The sequence below is a fragment of the Crocodylus siamensis genome, chromosome 4 (assembly GCF_052110815.1).
Source record: "Crocodylus siamensis isolate JL-2025a chromosome 4, ASM5211081v1, whole genome shotgun sequence".
NCBI lineage: Eukaryota > Metazoa > Chordata > Crocodylia > Crocodylidae > Crocodylus > Crocodylus siamensis.
The window spans coordinates 213,157,853-213,175,719 of record NC_143398.1 but is presented as its reverse complement, the minus strand read 5'-3'; the positions used below and the strand labels follow the sequence as shown (position 1 = coordinate 213,175,719).

The 17,867-nt window shown below is 44.1% G+C and overlaps 1 protein-coding gene across 2 annotated transcripts in view; it reads right to left on the bottom strand.

The window, feature by feature from the left end:
* Nucleotides 1–12,047, bottom strand: part of RBMS1 (RNA binding motif single stranded interacting protein 1) — a 208,102-nt gene extending 196,055 nt beyond the window's left edge. The window contains exon 1 of one of the 2 annotated variants that reach the window (XM_090045624.1): nucleotides 11,700–12,047. In XM_090045624.1, coding sequence (XP_089901750.1) covers nucleotides 11,700–11,774 — 75 coding nt within the window. In that variant the 5' untranslated portion in view covers nucleotides 11,775–12,047. The remainder of the gene's footprint in view (nucleotides 1–11,699) is intronic. The other variant, XM_090045627.1, reaches the window with a different exon arrangement.
* Nucleotides 12,048–17,867: the final 5,820 nt, after the last annotated feature.

Genomic DNA, 17,867 nt, shown 5'->3' with positions numbered 1-17,867 from the left:
TGGAATATAGAACGCTATCTCAGCTATAACTAAGAAGAGTAGCTCTGAACTCCACACTGATGGATGAGATGGATAGAGTTTGAGATTGTCACTAATTAGAGTTCCACAGTTCTCATCACAAAAAAAGAATTTAGCATACAATGTGATTATAAAGTCAAGTCAGCATTATAATTTTATGCATTTTACTGTGTGTGCAAGTGGTTTATTATAGAAATATGAACCTTTTAAATTAGTTCCTTTCCCAAGTATATTGTGAAATAGCTGGAAAAACGTTAAAAGGTCAGTATTAAGTGTTCTGATTATCGGCTGCACGAGCACCAAAATTATACATACAAACTGCATCTAAAAAGCTGTTTGTGATCTTCCATGCTCAGAAAAGAAGGGCTTTGGTCAATTAGGGATTTTTTCTTTAGTGAATGTCCCCAGGTAGTGTTCAAACATTCTGACTTGTTGTGGTCTTTTTGGGTTCTTTGAGACAGAAGAATTTCTGCATTATTTTTCTGTAGTCAAAAAACAAGTAAAATTAGTCTTTGAACTGGGGTGCCTTGAATCTAAAAAGGTTGAGAACCACTGCACTAGAAAAGCTGGAAGGGTGGCTGAAAGGAGCAGCCCACACTAACGTTCTGTACACGAATACACGGAGCCTGGGAAACAAGCAGGAAGAATTGGAAGTCCTTTCACAGTAACAGAACTATGATGTGACTGGAATAACACAGATTTGGTGGGGTAGCTCACATAACTAGAACACTCTCATGGATGGCTATAAACTGTTCAGAAAGGACAGGCAGGGAAGAAGAGGAAGAATTTCACTTTATGTAACAGAGCCATATAATTGCTCAGAGCTCCAGTATGAAACTGGAGATTGACCCTAATCCAGAGACTTTCAACAGGCCTGAGAAGAGAGCAACAAGGGTGATGTTATGGTGGGGGTCTGCTACAGACCACCAGACCAGGAGGAAATGATGGATAAAGCTTTCTTCAAACAGCTAGCAAAAGTGTCCTGACCACAGGCCCTGGTTCTCATGATGGATTTCAATCACTTGGACATATGCTGGGTGGACAATACAGCAGTGTGCAGGCAATCCAGGAAGTTTTTGGAAAGTGCTGGGGACAACTTCCTGGTACAAGTGCTGGAGCGGCCAACTAGAGGCCATGCTGTTCTTGACCTGCTGCTCAGAAACAGGGAAGAATTGATGGGGAATGTACTAATAGATGGCAACTTGGGGGGCATCAACCATGAGATGATTGAGTTCTGAGGATCCTGAGGAAAGGAAAGATGGAGAGAAGCAGAGTAAGGACCCTGGACTATAAAACAGCAGACTTCAACTTGTTCAGGGAACTCATGGGCAGGATCCCCTAGGAAGCCAGTCTGAGGGGGAGAGGAGACCTGGTTGTATTTTAAAGAAGCCTTACTGAAGGTGCAGGAGCAAACCATCCCAATGTACAGGAAAACTAGTAAGTATGGCAGAAGACCAGCTTGGCCTAGCAGGAAACTCTTCAGTAAACTATATCACAAAAAAAGGAAGCTTATAAAAAGTGGAAACTTGGACAAACAACTAGGGAAGACCATAAGAGCATTGCTTGGGCATGCAGGGATGAAGTCAGGAAGTCCAAAGTGCAATTAGGGTTGCAACTAGCAAGGGATGTGAAGGGGAACAAGAAGGGTTTCTACATGTATGTCAGTAGCAAGAGGAAGATCAGAGAAAGTGTGGGTCCCTTACTGAATGGGGACGCAACCTTGTGATAGAGCATGCAGAAAAAGCTGAAGTGCTCAATGCCTTTTTCACCTTAGTCTTCAAAGGCAAGGTCAGCTCCCAGACTACTGCACCTGACAGCACAGTTTGGGGAGGAGGTGAGCAGCCAAGAGCAACAAAAGAACAGGCTAGGAACTGCTTAGAAAAGCTGGACATACCCAAGTCCATAAGGCCAGGCAAGATGCACCTGAAGGTGCCGAGGGAGTTGGCTGATGTGACTTCAGTGCTGCTAGCCATTGTCTTTGGAAATTCATGGTGATTGTGAGAGGTCCCAGATGATTGGAAAAGGGCAAACATAGTGGCCATATTTAAGAAAGGGAAAAAGGAGGATCCAGGGAACTACAGACCAGCCTCACCTCAATCCCTGGAAAAATTATGCAGCACATCCTCAAGGAATCCATTTCTAAGCACCTGGAGGAGAAGAAGGTGATTTGGAACAGTCAACATGGATTTATCAAGGGCAAGTCATGCCTGACCAGCTTGATTTGCTGCTATGATGAGATGACTGGCTCTGTGGATGCAGGGAGACCAGTGGATGTGGTATATACCTTGATTTTAGCCAAGTCTGCCGATGACACCAAACTTTGGGGCAAAGCATCCACACCAGAAGACAGGAGGGCAAGTCAAGCTGACCTGGACAGGCTCAGCAGATAGGCAGACGAGAACCTGATGGTGTTTAACACCAAAAAATGCAAGGTTCTCCTGCTTGGGAGGAAAAACCTGCAGCATCCTTATAGGTTCAGCAGTGCTACACTGGTTAGCACTAAGGAAGAAAAAGACTTGGGGGTGATCATTGACCACAAGATGAACATGAGCCTGCAATGCGATGCTGTGGCTAGTAAAGCAACCAAAACACTGGCTTGCATCCATAGATGCTTCTCAAGCAAATCCCAGGATGTCATTCTCCCCTTGTACTCGGCCTCAGTGACGCCGCAGCTGGAGTACTGCGTCCAGTTTTGGGCTCCACAATTCAGAAAGGATGTAGAGAAGCTTGAGAGAGTGCAGAGAAGAGCCATGCGCATGATCAGAAGTCAGGAAAACAGACCTTATGATGACAGGCTGAGAGCCATGGGGCTCTTTAGCCTGGAAAAGTGCAGGCTCAGGGGTGATCTGATGGCCACCTATAAGTTTATCGGGGTGACCACCAGTATCTGGGGGAACATTTGTTCACCCCAAGAGATGACTAGGTCGAACAGTCATAAACTACTGCAAGACCATTTCAGGCTGGACATAAGAAAGAATTTCTTTACTGTCCAAGCCCCCAAGGTCAAATAGCCTGCCATCGGAGGTCGTTCAAGCACCTACATTGAACACGTTCAAGAGCAAATTGGATGCTTATCTTACTGGGATCCTATGACCCCAGCTGACTTCCTGCCCTTCAGGTGGGGGGCTGGACTCAGTGATCTTCTGAGTTCCCTTCCAGTCCTAATGTCTATGAAATCTATGAAATTTAGCAAAGCTTTCGATATGGTCTCCCACACCATTCTCACAGGCAAGCTAAGGAAGTACAGGCTGGATCTGCAAGGTGGATTGAAAAACTGGCTGGAACACTGGGCTCAGAGGATAGTTATCAATGGCTCAATGTCTAGTTGGCAGCTGGTATCAAGTGGAGTGCCCCAGGGGTTGGTCCTGGGGCCATTCCTGTTCAATGTCTTCATCAATGGCCTGAAAGATGACAGAGAGTGCACCCTCAGCAAGCTTACAAATGACACCAAGCTGGGAGTGTAATAGATATGCGAGAGGGTAGAGCTAGGATTCAGAGTGACAGACAAATTGGAGGATTGGGCCAAAAGAAATCTCATGAGGTTCAACAAGGACAAGTGTAAAGTCCTGCACTTAGAACGGAACAATCCCATGCACAGGTACAGGCTGGGGGCTGACTGGCTGGGCAGCAGTTCTGCAAAAAAGGAAATGGGGGTTACAGTGGACAGACAATAAGCTAAATATGAGCCTGCAGTGTGCTCTTGTTGCCAAGAAGGCTAACGGCGTACTGGGCTGCATTGGTAGGAATGTTTTCGGTAGGTCAAGGGAAGAGATCATTCCCCTTTATTCAGCACTGGTGAGGCCACATCTGGAGTACTGTGTCCAGCTTTGGGCCCCCCAGTACAGAAAGGATGTGGGCAAAGTGGAGAGAGTTCAGCAGAAAGCAAAGAAAATGGTGAGGGGGCTGGGGCACATGACTTCTGAGAGCCTGAGGGAACTGGGCTTAGTCTGCAGAAGAGAAAATTGAGAGGGGATCTAATAGCAGCCTTCAACTGCCTGAGAGGGGGTTGAAAGAGGACAGAGCTAGATTGTTCTCAGTGGTGGCAGATGACAGAACAAGAAGCAACGGCCTCAAGTTGGAGCAAGGAAAATTTAGGTTAAATATTAGGAAGAATTTTCTTACTAGGAAGGTAGTAAAACACTGGTAAAGGTTACCTAGAGAGGTTGTGGAATCTCCATCCTTCGAGGTTTTTAAGACAAAGCTTTGGCTGGTATGATCTAGCTGGTGATAGTCCTGCTTTGAGCAGGACGTAGACTAGATGACCTCCTGAGGTCCCTTCCAACCTGAATTTTCTAGGATTATAACGTTCCAAGTAGAATGACACTGGGAGCTGCTACTCATGTACCCCAGAGTGGGAGAAGCATGAGACCTTCAACAGGGTATTACCACTGTTCACCAGGCTGTGCCTATGCAATGGGCCACCTGAAACTACTAGCCCATTTGACAACCTAGCAGAGAGATCTCTATGCGTTTACAGCTAATATCATCCCTACAGAATAATTTGTTGGAGGAAGAGGGCACATAAGTCAATTTATTGTTTAAAATGGTTCCCTAGATTTAACTTTTGCATGATGAGGTAGGGAAAGGAAGGTGGCCAAGAACTAACCAAATGAGTGGATGGCCAGCACTAACTGACTGCACGTGGATCTGGTGCCACTGGCATTTATTAGTAGGACATTCAGATATCTGATGACTTAAGTCTTTGGGATGAGTCAGCAGAGAATATCTAAAGTCACAAGACATGGGAGGAAGGGTAAGACTGGAGACTGAAACATGACACAAGGAGAGGGTCTACTGTGAGGCACCAAAAGATTCAGCTTGGCAAGAGGATTTAACTCTTAATAAAAGAGCATTTGATAATTTTTTAAACTTTTTTTTAACAGTACATTTCCAAAATTAATGTGAGGGTGAACCCTGGTCCAATTTAAGCCTATAGCAAAGTTCCCGTTGATTCAATGGTAGTCACCTGAATTTGGTTCACAGTTGTTAAATGAGCCTACTATGTGAAGCCACACTTCAGCTCTTTGTTTGTCTTATTCTAGTTTAAGTCCAGTCTCAAAATCAACTATTACACTGTTAATAGGAACCCATCAGCTCTACTGTATTGGGGAACAGATGGGAGATTTTTTTTTTCTTACCACAGGGTTAGATTTACCTCTGTTCATGTAAGTATATTTCTACCACCATCTTCCCTAGTAGCTATACTGAAAGACAGCAGACAGCAGACAGGACTCTATAAAACTTCTCCTGAAAAAGGCTCTTCCTGGGAAATGCAGTAAATCAGCACATCTCATGAATACTGTTTCACCTTCCCCTCTCTAATCAGCACAATCCATTTATGGAACTACATGGACCAGTCTTGCTTCCCCAACAAAGGAAGGGCTATAGGTGTCTTATACCTCTGCAATTCTCTTCAAAAGTGGAAGTCTTTTTTCAAAAAAACCATAACCAGGGATGGGATGATAAAAATCAGCATATCCTAAGTTTAAATCACACTTCTAATGAAATTTTGGTCTCCCGGAAATAAATGGTAAAATCCAATTTTTGAAATGAAGGCACCAAACATAGAATTGTTATATGTAATGCACCCTTGTCCATGTCAGAGGGATATATATAGTTATAACAATGAGGAATACCCTTACAAATTTTTCATGATAAAACCACTAACTGATGGAATGAGTTAACTAATCTTTTGAGACAGGTTCAAATATCGTTTGAGTCAGGTAACCCATCTGTAGTTGTAGCCTACTCCTTATGGCAGCTTGTCCACTGTGGAGTCTGGTATGATAGTCAGCCTTCTCAGAAGAGAACCAGAACTAGAATGGTAAGAAGCACTTCCAAGGATGGCTAACAAAGCGGGGCAGATTTTGGCACTGCGTAATGTTTGCTTGGACTTGGCTAGATCTTACCCATTCTAAGAGGAAGGCCTTTCCTTCAGTCCCTAAAAAGAAATCAATCACTTCATCAATAGGCTTCTGTACAGCTCTATTCTAACTCCTTAACAAGCTACTGAAACAAAACATGCAACTGGAAAAGATATTTAGAGTGGAGATGTCCCTCTGCAAGTGCTCCAGTGAGAAAAGCTAAAGCAAACAAAAAATATACACTTTCTGTAATAACAACTGCTATACAGGAAAAAGGAAATCACTGCCTCCCCACATTCCTGCTGCAAAAAAACAGAAAGAAAAAGATACATGTCACTGTGGCATTTGTCAGATGGACAGCAGCAAGCACCTACAGATCCAGACTTGAAGGACATAGAAGAAGGAAACGTCATCTTCACAGAATAGTTCCTTTACACTTAACCCTATATTAAGCCTTTATGAGGACTCCAGAGTTGGAGGAGGGACATTGGCTGTCAGGGCTTAGAAGCATTCTCTCTTCTACACTCAGTGAGGACTGCAGTTACTTGTACTACTTGCTCTTCAGTGGAACCTCTCTTTGAAGGTATTTTTTGTGCAGTTAAGTGTTGTGGAAGATGAAAAGAGCAAAGCTTCTGAAAGAGAAGGACCATCAAATCTACAGGCCAGTGAAGGCAACAAAGCAGAAGCAAAATGCCCTGTCTACGGATCTCATTTGTGGATTCCCAAGCTCAGCACAGCACCAGAGCAATCCAGAGTTCTGGGAAAGAGTCATCCACCTTTGCACTGAGACAGAAGTTGAGGAGGGGGAGAGGGAAGCCATTTCTATTCTATGGAAAAATGGCATCAAAACTACACAGAGTTAAAGTCATGGTTCATACCTACTTCTGTACAGTTTCTTTCTTCACAGACAAAAATATTCAAAATCAAAATTGATGGTTTCAAATGTAAGGCACAAAGTGTATTATATGACTATCAAAATGAACTAGTCCAGCTGTACAGACATAACTCAGCCTATTGTGGTAAATTTGAACTTGCCAGAAATCACTTCAGTGTGTAGAAATCTTACACAGAATCATAGTGCTCATAGAATAAAGCTGGTTAATTAGAAATTATTCATTATTTGTTTTAGCTAAAACATGCACAATATATAACTAGTCACCAGAAAGGGCTAAAACTTTTTTTTTTTAAATATATTTTTTAAAGTATAATGGAGTTTAGCCTTGATCTCACCAAGAACCATTAATGGCTATAGCTACTTATCACTTTAGGTAAACAAAAAACCTACACTACTTCACTTATTTTTGCACACCTTCCATTTATACAGTTTAGGAATAAGGTCATAATTCATTAACACTTTTTTTTTACAGTTTTTATTGTACATTTAAAAGGTACAGTATATTGAGGAATAGGTGTAAGGAATTTATGTAGAGCAGCGAGTTCTCTGAGGGATCCAGCCAAAGTATGTAGGGCAGGATGGCACCTTATAAATTTATTTTAGCAAAAGTATGTGTACTAGCCAGATACCATGTTGCATTAGAAACTTCTACAACAGTATGTAGCCTAATATAATATAGAATGCTATTGTGAGGATTAGCCATTGCTCCTTTTAAGACAATTTCATATATGCTTTAACTGAAGAGTAAGCTTTTGTTTCAGTAAATTCTCCATTTAGTCTTTTATCTCCACAGTACGCTCAAGTAAAAGTATCAGTCTGAAACAATGTTTTTAGATTAAAAAAAAATCTGTTTTCTGCATACTGTCAATAATTTACATCTAAAGTTACAATAATTCTACATAAGCATAAAACTTGCCCCATCAAATAATATTAGTTCACTTCCCAGTTACTACAACATTTAGCTGCTACAAAATTACAAAATAAAATCATTTATCAACTATTACAGGAAAAATTTCATCTTAAGACACAGAATTGAATTTCATGTAGGTTTCCTGTGGCTTACTACCCTCTATGACAGTGATTCTTAACCAGAGAGCTGCAGCACTCTGGGGTGCCTTGACAGCCTTTCAAGGGTGATGCAGATGCCATGCAACGTTAGTACTGTTAGATGCACAGACACAAGTCATGTGATAAACCCAGAGATTTCAACTAGGAATCTACAATGTTAAAAACAGTCCGACCTGTTGTGGTCTTTCCAAGTTCTTTGCAATATAAGAAAATATTTTCCTGTTGTCAAAAATGAGTGAAAACTAAGAGCTAGCATTTTCTGTGGAGTGCCGTGAGCCTAGGGAAGGGTGTCTTAAAAAAGGTGAGCTTAAAAAAGGTTGAGAGCCACTGCTCTATGAAATAATCTTTTTTAATTAGAGAAAGTATGATTTAAAAAATCATATCAGTGTTTAAGCACTAAATAAAACACCATAAAGTTACTGTCTAATTTAAAGATTAAAAGAACAGAAACGCTATAAAGAGTAGTCAAGTTTAAAGAAAGAACTATTTTAAAAACAGCAGAGAAATGTTAACATAGTCAGAAAAAGACAATAATTTGTCTTTTTTCTACCAAACGATATAAACAAATCTTATTGGTTTTTCTGCTACACAATATCAACAAATCATCAACAAGATATGGAAACCAGTCAGCAGTAATATGGCAAATGACAAAAATATTGTGCAAGGAGAAAACAGCAATGTAGGTGAAGAGTACACTATCTGGTAGGCCATCTTTTAATACCTATAACCCATGCTTTATGTAGTCAAGGACAAACAAAGTATAAACGCCCCTTTATTTTTCACTTTACATATGTAAGGTCAGCAGAATTTGGCCCACTATTGTCATATTTTGTTTATATATGACATGTATAGGAACCATCTCTTAGTAGGTATTATACAACTATACCCAGCTCAGTGGACCAGAGATCCACTAAGAGGTGGTTCCTATACAATACTTTTACTATCACAACACCTGCAATCAAATGGTGACTGTATTTTTTAATCTGAAAGTGAACAACACTTCTCATAAATACACAGAAATTAAATAGTAAGATTTAAGAAAAATAAATTAAATGAATTTGAAAACCATTTAATGTAATGGGAAAAGAATTTCCCCCAAAAAACAACTAAAAAGGAAGTCTAAGAGCTGTTGATATTTTCTAAGATGATGCTTCAAAAATGGCCTCTCTGGAGTACCACACAAGATTATGAAAAAGGACCTGCCAAAATAAAGACACATTTATTACAGGGTACAAAATACTAAATGGATGTCTCAAATCACTGAACTCACTGGATTATAAATTATAATAGTTCAGAGCATGTAGAGTCCACAAGTCTCCTAATCTCTTTTAGAGTATTAATCATCTCGATCTGGAGAGACTTCGAATCATGTACCAGCTTTATTCCCCCTCTCACAATATACTACTGAAATGGTCTGAACGTCATAAATAAATGAAGATGTTAACAGAATCATATATATTGGATTATTTTAATTGTGAGACATGTTATTGAAGCAATCAAGGTCTTTAAGTATATGAAAATTTTATGAAAAAATACAGTCTTGCTAGGAATTTCTGTCATTTCAACTGAAAACTTTTGACATTTTCTACTCAAAGGTCCATCTTCAGAACAGTTTTAGTCATCTCCTAATTATGTATTTGCAGTTTACCTCTCAGCATGAGTTCCATTATAACTTAGATGGAGACAACACGCGAAGCTAAAATATACTGGTATCGGAAGGTGTTTTAACTTTAACCAGAAAAACATACCACTTTCATACCGTACCTTCAGCAAAGGCTGTTCAGGACAGTTGCAACTGTCTGATGAAAACTACAGACAGTTTACTTGAATTATTGCAGCAATTAAACATACTGGGAAACGGTTTATTTTTGAGTTAATTTTGTGGATTAAATTAATTTTCTAACATGTTCAGACTGGATTTATGAAGAGAAAAGAAATGCATTTACACTAGGTGAACATACTTTAGAACTGAGACATACAGTCATCTACCTTTTTATTTCTGAGGGGCCAAAAATTTATTCTTTTCAAACCAGGATGCCTCTGAAACAGGAAATTTGGATTTAATCATCAAATCTGTGTTTTAGTGTATGTAGGCCAAATGGATGAGTCTACTCTGATGAAACAAAGAGATCAGGAGTAATGTAATTTTAGTCTCTATAATTTTATAGTGAAGACTGCAAGGTAGGTTTTGAAGATGTCATTGACGGTAATACAAATCAATATTAAATACTTTATACAGGAAGCACACTTTCATGAGATGGTCCTTAAGGCTCTCTCATAGGATCATGGATTTCTGGGATCCCACCCTAATTACTAGTGCAAGCTATTACAGTTTATCTCCCTCTTCAATTATTTACAGGGCAAAAAAAAAGAGAGAGATAGATAAGTGACAGTGCATTATTGATATTAAATGTTATATACTTGGTTTCTAACTTACTAATGGTATATAAAAATCACTAAGGTAAATGTTCCTGTACAAAAGTGTTCTTTCACCTGTGAATATTTATTATTCATACAACTAAGTGTTGGATGATACAAAAGGCTGCCCTTTAGGCACTCTGTACTACATTATTTAAAAAAAAGCACATTAAACATACATCACATCTAAAAGTAGTGCATTGATTACTCCAGTGTGTTTAAACAGGGACAGCTTAAACAACTTCAGTATTTACACAAACCATCATCACTTGAAAGTCTTTGAAAACACAGATTAGACATGTAAAAGAAAACCAGTCATTTGATGCTGCCATTTGAATACCTATCAACTTCTGCTTATAACAAAATGAATTTCAATGCCTCATCACTTGCTGACTTGTAAAATATCTCCTGATTGTCAAACTGAGTTTGTTTTCCCATTTAAATACTATAAATTAGGTTTTGTCCAACAACAACACAGGATATAATGAGAAAGAAATTCTGGTTTAGCAATTCCCACACAGCCAAAGAGATTTCAGTTTGCAAAAAACCCAGGCATGATTATAACCTCTAAAAGAAAGTTCACACACGGCACCCACATATGATCCTGCTGTGATTTGGGAGGAGTGACATTGGTGGTTGGAGCCGCTTACGCTAAATGTTCCAGACAGCTGATGCAACCACCTCTGCATTTGCCAGTGTGCAGCATGATGCTTCTAGAGCAGGGAGACTGGCTGCCCTTACAGACTCCGGGCGGGAGTGGGGGGAAGGTGGGGAGAGACTTCAAACCAACCCGACAACCACCAAATGGGAATAAACAGTTTATCCGCAGCCCCCCGCCCATTGTACAGACCCTGACACAGCTGCAGTTCGGTTCTCAGATTTTTTTTTTTTTTAATACAACCTTTGCAACTCAACAGATTCAAAACCAACCCCCCACCCTGAACCAAGGCAACACCAATACTACAGCCGGGACCGGGCATCTGCGGCTGCCCGGGTCCCCCCTCCCAGCGGAAAGTTAGTCACAAAGCGCTCCCGGGGCCAGCACCAGGGCGAGGCCTGGAGGTGAAACTTTGACTCTCTTTTTGCCCTCCCCCCCCATATCAAATGAACGTGCAAGAGCTGAAGGAGGCGGCCTTGAATCCAGAGGAGCAGCGCAAGGAAGCTGCTCAGGGGGCGCAGAAACGTGTCTCTCCGCCCGGCCGCTATTTACCAGGGCTGGGGGGAAGGGGCAGCAAGGCCGGCGAGGAGGGTGGGGACGACGGGGGGAAGAGGAGAGGACGCGGCGGGGGAGGGGGAGGGCAGGGCAGAGCTGAGCCGAGCCCCCGCAGGGAGGGAGGGAGGGAGGGAGCGGCGGCGGCAGGAAGGGGCAGCCGCCTCTTTCCTGCCTGCCTCTGCGAGCGCCAGCCCGACCCCTCCCGCGCCCCGCCCCGCCCTACCTTGGCCTGCAGATACTGGGGGTAGTAGTAGGTGGCGTACTGGGGGTACATCTGCTGTTTCCACACTTTGCCCATGAAGCTGGACGTGTCCCTGCAGCGCGGTGCAGGGCCGGGGGCACTGGGGGGCTCCAAAGCTCGCTCCCGCTCCCGCTCCACCGCCTCCTCGCCGGCGCCGGCTGCTCCTCGCCCGCGCGCAGCGCTTCTCCTTCCTCCCGCTGCCGCTCCGGCTCCGGCTCCGGCCGGGGGGCGCCGCGGAGGGCAGCCGGGACGGGCTCCTGCCCAGCAGCGCGGGGCCGGTCCGACAGCGCCAGGCAGCGGGACGCGGCCGGCACGAGTGTGGAAGGCGGCGGCGGCGCTCGGTGCCAGGCGTGGGGGTGGGGAGCGAGCGGGGGGGGGCAGAACTGGCGAGAGGAGACGTGGGGGGCGGCGCTTAGCTCCGCTCCGGGCTGGGGGGAGGCGCCGACTCCGGCCCCGGGCCCGCGGGACCAGCACGTGCCGGCCCAGGGGCTCCCCGCGCGCGGGCGGCGGCAGCCGGGAAACTCGCTGCACCGCAACAGCCCTGCGCGCGGGAGGGACTCCATGTTACTGCTCACACTCACCCCTTACATAGGCAGGACCCCCCAACACACACACACCTACCTCTTACATGGGCAGGGCCCCCCAACACCCCCCCTTACATAGTGCAGGACCCCTCCCAACACGCACACACACCCCTTACATAAGCAGGAACCCCCCAACACACACCAGACATGAGGGACCTCCCCCAACGCACACACAAGGCACATGCAGGACTCCTCTCTGCCTCTTTCTTCAGGTACACCCTGCACATCATGCAGGACCTCACACACACCCCTCTCTCTCACATACACACACACCTAGCACATGCAGGACCACACACACACACTCAAATTCAAATGTATTTGTATTTAGATTTCTCACTCTTTATACACAGCTGTGTGCACTTCCTTTCATAGCATCTGATGAAGTGAGCTTCAGCCCATGACACTGCAATTGCGCACATGTGGGACCTCACACAGAACCAGCACATGCAGGATCTCGCACACGCACAAGGCACATGCAGGACCTTACTACAAGGGTTCAGCTTTGTTTCATCCTTTGCTGAGTGTGATGCCCTCAGATATGCACTAGCTTCAGCGTGAAAGAGACTGTTATTCTGGGAAAGTAATCTGACTTCAACTCTCCCTTGCAGGCCACAGTCTTCCTGGATGCTAAAATACAGACAGACAGACAGAAAGAAACCTGGCTTGACCACAGCATACCACTGTGACCCAACATGCAAAATGAATAGGCGTGATAGCTGCGTCTCTGGTGTTAACAAACAGGGCAAGGTTAAGATTCACTCTAAGTAACTACAAGTTTGTTTGTCTGATTAACATAACCATTTTGGTTCTCTCACTAAAGAATTTCTTGGAGTTTACAGCAAGTGATACATTGTAACCTGCTCTCCTGTGCAATAAAAACACTTCTGCTGGATGGTATTTCCTTCTAGCCTGTCCTTCTGCCTAAAGCTGCATTGATTTTTAATCTTAAACAGATGTCACTTCTTGTCAGACTGTGAAAAGTAAGATTTGTGTGTGTCCCCCTCCAGCACCACCAGGGCTTATTTATTAATTAAGCCTATATGGCAGCTCCATCCAGCTACTAAGCATGTTAATCTAGCTAAATGTAGAAATAACGGAAAAGTGGGTTATACCGCTTTGGCATGCCATACCAAAGCATCCCTGCACAAGTGCATTTATGCAGCTCTGCATCTTGCAGCCAGCTCAGAAAAGATAAGAAACTCCAAATCTTAACTGGGCATAGGATGGATTTCGCTTCTAAGCTGCAAGTCTGAATGTGGGGCCCTTGGCTGGCGCTGTGGGTATCCCCCTGCTCCCTGGGTCAGGCCCCTAACTAGCCTGCCATGACTTGATGGAATTTGTAACTAAAAGGAGGGGTTCAGTGGTGTTCTCCACAACCTGGAAATGGGGGTACTCACAGACTTCCTGTGGTTGGTCCTGGGGCTCCACCTCCCCTACACCCTGTCCAACTGGCAGCTGCATTGAGCCACTGTACCAGCTCCTGGCTTGGGTCCTTGCATCCAGCTGGTGGATCTCTGACTCCCCGGCCTCTGCTCAAAGTACTGGCTTGTAACTGCAACCAGCCATTCACTCCTGTCTCTTTTCTCCTGGCTCTACCCCAGGGCTGGGTCTCTGTCTGCCACACCCACCATCAGCTCAAGCCAGGATATGCCTGGCCTGGGCTCAACAGGTGATCGCTGACCCTGAGCCCCTTCCTGTGGGACTGGAGAAAGGGATGCCTTATCTGGCTCCCCGTTGCTGCTGTCACCTGTTCTTAGCGGAGCAGCATCATGCAGGGAATCAGCTCTGCTGGGTAGCTCCTCAGCGAGCTCGGTGTCTCACCTCCTGCCTTTTCTCCCACACCTTGCTTTTGCCAGGGTTTTTAAATCTCCTGTGGTGGCGGTTGCAGCTGACGTCATCAGCCGGCCACTGCTCAGCTTGATTGACAGTCACTTGGAAAGCAGGTGCAAAGCTGGCTCGTATGACTCCTTCCCGTCCCTGTGGGTCAGGGTCTTGCTGCCAGGAGCATCAGGGTCTGTCCCCAGTGCTTCTGGACCCTGAGGATGACCCCCACTGCCCACTGAACCATAATTATGCTGTAAGTCACTTGACTTCCCGCTAGTAAGACAGATCTACTTAAAAGTTTGCATGAGGGAGAAAATTCTTAATGTACCTTATGATCCACTCAGCTTCAAATGCTGATTGAGTCTGGACAAAAGGAGAATTTTTTGGGAATTATGAACAGGAGCCATAGGCGCCGAGTACGTGGGAACCCAAGGGCCCTGGTCCCCCTCAGGAAGAAGGTGGTAAGGGCGCAAACCTGAAGAAAGAAGAATAATGCATGAAACTGCAGGTTTCTCCTTGCAGGCTCGCAGAATTCCAGCCTGCAGGGGGCTTCTTGGTGCTGTGGGGTGAAAGGAAGGGTGACTGGAGGCAGGGAGTGCCACGTGCACATGTGTGCAGACATGCACGTGGCAGCCAAGTCATGGTAGAGAGCGCTCCCGCAGCTCCCTCCAGGTAAGGCAAAGGGGGGCTGAGGGGACACAGGCAATGCATGGGCAGGAAGGGGGAAGAGCAGAGGCAACACAGCACGGGGGCATGTGCCCCCTGAGCTTTCTGCACCCACAGCATGGTTCAGGGCTGCAGCTGGGCCAGACCAGCTCTAGGCAGGAGCTGCTTCTGTGGCCCAGTGAGCAGGGCCAGTCATGGGGTGGAGTGCTGCACTGCTATGGCCACCAAGGGGAGGTGCGGCAGTGGTGGCTGTGTGGAGTTGTGCCCTCTGCTGCTGCCAGGCAGGCAGGGGATGCCTCATCTTGGTGGCCATGGTGGTGCAGTGCTCCTCCAGGACTGGGTCCCACCTGCTGGGCCGCAGAGACAGCACCTGCCTGGAGCTGGTCCAGCTCTGCTGTGGGTGCAGAAATCTCGGAGCTTGTGTTCTCCCACCCCCTCGCCATGTTGCCTGTGTCCCCCCCCCACCTGCCACATGTCACCTGTACCCACATCTCCCTTCCCCATGCACACACCCCGTTCCCCACACACTTGAGGGCTGGGGGTGGGGGACACGTGTCCATCATTTTAGCACCCTGCCACTAATAAAAGTTGGCACCTATGATAGGAGCTGCTGGATTTTCAGGTTAGCTTTTGGTAGTAACCACAAAAGGGAAGAGGGACAGAGGAAGGGAACTCGGTGTTCATTTTTTGCCTAGTTTGATGACCTTCCCATGAGGAAAGGTCAAGGTCAGAGGGAGGTCAAGCAAAAGGAAATCTCAGTTGGCTGCGAGTGTTAATGCCACAGGAATCTCTTGCTCCAGAACTTCACGAGTAGTACAATAAATATTTGGACAAGTCAGGTCAGCACTGGACAGAAGCAGCTGCCAGCTGCAAAAAGTGCAGGGTTTTTTTGTGCAATGGGAGAGGTGAGCAGGCTGCAATGATGCAGAAGGTACGATGCACTCAGAAGGTGGTATGAGCTTTCCGAAGCTGATGAGGAAGCGTGTGGCTTTGACCAGTACAGTCAATGCCACTCAGCAATTAGTTTACCTCAGAGGCTCTTAAAGTGTGGCTGAGGATCTCTGGTTGACTGCAGAGTACATGCTGCTGGCCTGCAGTGAACTAGCAGGTCACATGGTGCTGGCACTCTTGGTTTCCTGCCGAGAGAAACAGAACAGACTAGAGGAAATGAAGGGCCATAGTTGACAGTGCAATTCACTGTCTGGGAGAGATGAAACATATATTGTAGTAAAGACAGCTAGAAATGCACAAATGCTTTCCCATTATTCCCTTCCTTAATGAATTTGCTACAAAAAGTTTACACAAGCATGAATGGGAAGAAAAGCGTCCAGAAGACAAAATCTCTAGTAAGGAAGGGGGAGGGGAACACTAGGAAAAATGTTGTGAACTCCTGGTCTATATCGTTCCAGCGATCTCCAGCTTGGTCGTGTCAAGTTACTGGGAATGTATGAGAGTTGCCAACAAGAGGAATAGTAATGTACACTGTCACTATGGCGGCTGAAAGTGATGAAAGAATAAATCTGGCTGAGGATATTTTATTACAGTGATGCTGAGGATGACTGCTACAGCTAATCCTAGGTTCCTAACTCCATTTAAATAAGCCTTTTCAGTGGCTTATAATGTTCTCAAATGGAGTTATTTTGCTCTGAAATTTTCTGTACTTGGTCTTCAAGGAGATTTATTTGATTTAAAGTTAGATCCTGATTGGTTCCAAAGTTTTGTGAGTTAGAATTCCTCTCAACCACACCTATATTTTGAATTGAAATATATGCTCTCATGTATTTAAGAAAGAGCTGACACTAGAGATTTCAAACTTGGCGGGTTATGTATTTATCACTGGGGCTTTACAAATTAAATCCAATGACTCCACAACATGAACCTTTACTGTCCTGAACTGTGCTTACAGGCATTACTCTACTGAAGATGAGCAAGGATTTGCAGATGAGGCTCAAGATGACATGAGTTTAAAACTATCAAGTGATTCAATTTTAAAATGGATATCAGTTACATATATGTCCATAAGAATTTCTCATTGGCCCATGAGCAACAAAACTAAGCAAGAACGTTCTGTGTAATACTTCCCAGTTTTTTTCCTCACTTAACCTGGTCCACAGAAGTGACAACTTCAGGATTTAACTTTTTAATTTCCTATGGCTTCAAGCAATGTTGTCTTTAAAGATGTATGTACCTATATATGTTTTAAGAATGGATCAATTGTGTAAGGCTCAGACAAGACCTCCTTAATGCAGGGTGACTCAATGGTATCTCTCTAATAAAGAATAAGTCACTTTAGACTTTCTGTCCTTTTTGAAAATAAGGGGCTTACATGAAAAAACAAAAGCAAAACCTGCACGGTTAAGCTGGAGAAATACAATATACAAAAGTCATAATACTCTGAACTTTATGGAAGTCTTTTAAGGTGCCTCCAGCTACGCACCCAAGAACCGAAGTATCCAGAATAACTAGTCATTTAAAAAAAATCTTTTAATGAAACGTATTTCTGTTGTTTATTTTACAGATTAAATTAAATATACAGATTGGGTAATATAATTGAGATAATACTATAGTAAAGAATATAATGCAAATGACAGTTTCTCAACTTTAATACTGTGCTGATTTATGCTTCCACATGTAATCCCCTGCAATATAACCATAATCAGGTCATCTGCATCAAACAAAACATAAAAGTTACAGGTTGCACAATGTAGCTGAGATAACTTTGCATTAGGAACTAACCTAAATGAATGATTTCTCAACTTTGATATTACACTGATTGAAGTGCCTGCATTTAATAGCTTGTACTATGCCTAGAACCATGACATCAAACACAACTTTCAAAGTAAAGCTGTTTGCAATGTATGGCCATATTAACTTTTCCCTTATTAACTAACTACTCCTTAGGAATAAAAACTGTTTCCCGTAATTTAGGCTTTATCAAAAAGGATTAAGCAAAAAGATAAGTGAAGATTTGGACATTTGACAGGCTGTTACATATGGGCTTTGTCTACACTATAATTATTACTACATTAGGGAAAATCTTGGGGAACAGAGTAAAAACAAAATAAAAATACTTGGT